This window comes from Hakea prostrata, chromosome 11, assembly GCF_041222555.1.
Source record: "Hakea prostrata isolate BN-2017 chromosome 11, UWA_Hpros_2, whole genome shotgun sequence".
Taxonomy (NCBI): domain Eukaryota; kingdom Viridiplantae; phylum Streptophyta; class Magnoliopsida; order Proteales; family Proteaceae; genus Hakea; species Hakea prostrata.
In genome coordinates this window covers 8,151,248-8,153,700 of record NC_142610.1, presented here as the reverse complement: position 1 = coordinate 8,153,700, position 2,453 = coordinate 8,151,248, and the positions used below count along the sequence as shown (strand labels likewise).

Below are 2,453 nucleotides of genomic sequence, written 5' to 3'. Positions count from 1 at the left end.
GATAATTTACTCCTGTTTCTTGTTTTCTGATGTTGCTATTGAGGACTCGTTCAATTAATGTTCCAGGTTTAGAGGTGGAAATGTTTCTTTAATTTGCAGATCGGCATCTACACTCAATTCTAGCCAATAAATATACATATATGAATAGATTAAGCTTAGAACAGTGTGAAAAGGACAAAGTGGAGTGTTTAATTTTTTATGCTTCTATCAACAATTATACAGTCAAATTCCAACTTTTTTGTTCTCTTATTTTATGTGTACGTAAAAAAAAAAGAAAAAGGAAAAAAATTTAAAAGAAGAAAGCAAGAAGAAAAGTAAAGAATAAAGACTAGCAGTTCATTCAAAGAAGTTCCCTGAACCTGATTCTATAAATACCAATGAAACCCCCTTCAGTTCTCATCATCTCATCATTTGCACAAAGTCAAACTCTTTCTTCTAGCAACCTTTGAGGTTCCATATCACATTCTTGAAAATGGGAGTGACCACCATCAACAACGAGTTCAACTGCCCAATCCCAGCTGCAAGGATTTTCAAGGCTTCAATCCTTGATGCACACAACTTACTTCCCAAGATACTTCCTGACAAGATCAAAAGCATTGAAATTCAAGGAGATGGTGGTGCTGGTTCCATCAAACAGATCAACTTGGCTGATGGTTTGTTTCTAATTTTTCCAACTTTATCTTTATTCATCATATATTAAGTCAATTGCAGTGGTAGGAAACAACATCTAAAAGAGTGACAAATTTTCTTGTTGTGCTTGTGCAGGTGAACCTTTTCCCTTCATCAAGCATCGAATTGAAGAAGTCGATGAACAGAACTTTAAGTGCAAGTTTACACTGATTGAAGGAGCTGTAATTGGAGAAAAGATTGAAAAGGTTGTTGATACTGTTCAATGTGTGCCTTCTGCAGATGGGGGGTCCATTATTAAGACTACTTCTGAGTTTCACACAATTGGTGACTTCACGATGGGTGAAGAAGAAATGGAGATGGGTAAGGAAGTGGCCACTGGAACATTCAAGTTGGTGGTAGAGTATCTCTGCAACAACCCAAATGCCTATGTTTAAGAGCCTTCTTTAGTTTGGTGGAAAATAATATCAAGAGTCATTCTTTGTGTGTGTTGGTTTTCCGGGTGTTAAAGGAATAATGGTTATGTTGTAACAAATGAGTATTTTATTTATGGGGATTGTATAGTATTGGCAAACTCCTCTTCTGCATTGGAGTGGAAGGTTTGGCCAAACTCTACTTGTTAATAAAAACATGTACTTCCAGCAACTATGAGTTCCACTCGCTTTTATGAATAGCATTCTCTTTATCTTTGTTCCCAATCATAGAATTGTTTATTAAGAATTTATTCATCATAAAATTCTCAACACCATCCTTCAGTTACCCTTTTAATATTAAAATATAAGAACAAGCCTCGTCCTAATTAAATGGGGTTGCGGATTCTTATCTTCTAATGAGCTCTTTTTGCGGGCATGCTAAATACACGGCCTATATATGCATTCATTTCTCATTTCTTCTTTTAAGATTATCTTAAGTTTGTCCTAGTTTTGCTAATTCCTTCAATTTGAATTGAATTGGTTCTCCTGACAAGGGCAATTTTAAGGCTTCAACGTGGTCTTGCTACCTTAATTGACTTTTTTTTGTAGTTTATCATTTATTAATGTTACTCTTAGATTAGCTCTAATTTTTTCAAACCTTATCTTATCTTATCTTTCCTAACTTTGTCACTCATCCATCTTAGCATTTTCAGTCATTCAACTATACTGAGTTTATTTATATAATGTTTTTAACCGCTAAACACATTACATCATACATCATAGCTGACTGTAAGATGATTCTATAAAATGTTTCCTTGAGTTTTAAAAGAATACGTCATTCACACAAAACCACCTTAGATACACCTCTCAACTTCATACACCCTATTTTATTTCTTTTGAAAACAGATCTTCTATATTACCTTTATTTGTCAATTTACATATGATTGGGCCAAGGTACCTAAAATAATCACTTTGTGAATGCTCTTTCTCATCAAAATTTCACTACCTCATCATCCATCTAATTTATCTTAATGAAACTATATTCTTTACCAATGTTTGTAAGGAGATCAACCGCCCAACTGATTGGATGTCGAAGGTGCTTATAAGGTTGATGGATTCCTTGACATTCTTTCTTGATCCTCTGAATTTAGAGGAGATCCTCCAGGCGGGCTTAGCTAGGTGCTTCTGAGTAATTTTCTTTAGTATTTTCTCAAGGCCTTTGGCCTCATCTTTGTACTAGAACGGGGAAAATCAAATTGTCATTCAAATCTCCTACTGTTAGTGAATCTCCGTAAACTAGTGATATTCGCAAGTGACCTTCAGAAGCCAAAATTGCCATTGTTTGCCAAAAAAAAAAGAAGGCAAAATGTCATTCTCATTGGAGCCTAAGCACTTAAGAGGCAGCAAATAGAA

General features: G+C 34.9%; 1 protein-coding gene across 1 annotated transcript; it reads left to right on the top strand.

Annotated features, from left to right (window-relative positions):
• Positions 1-385: 385 nt before the first annotated feature.
• Positions 386-1,272, top strand: LOC148999891 (major allergen Pru ar 1-like). The gene is made up of 2 exons (XM_089140073.1): positions 386-653; positions 766-1,272. Exons 1-2 carry the CDS (start codon positions 473-475, stop codon positions 1,062-1,064), a joined length of 480 nt encoding a protein of 159 aa, XP_088996199.1. The 5' UTR covers positions 386-472; the 3' UTR covers positions 1,065-1,272.
• The last annotated feature ends 1,181 nt before the right edge of the window (positions 1,273-2,453 follow it).

Coding starts and splice junctions, on each gene's coding strand:
- LOC148999891 (XM_089140073.1), top strand. CDS start 473: ATGGGAGTGACCACCATCAACAACGAGTTCAACTGCCCAATCCCAGCT. Junction 654..765: donor ACAGATCAACTTGGCTGATG/GTTTGTTTCTAA, acceptor GTGCTTGTGCAG/GTGAACCTTTTCCCTTCATC.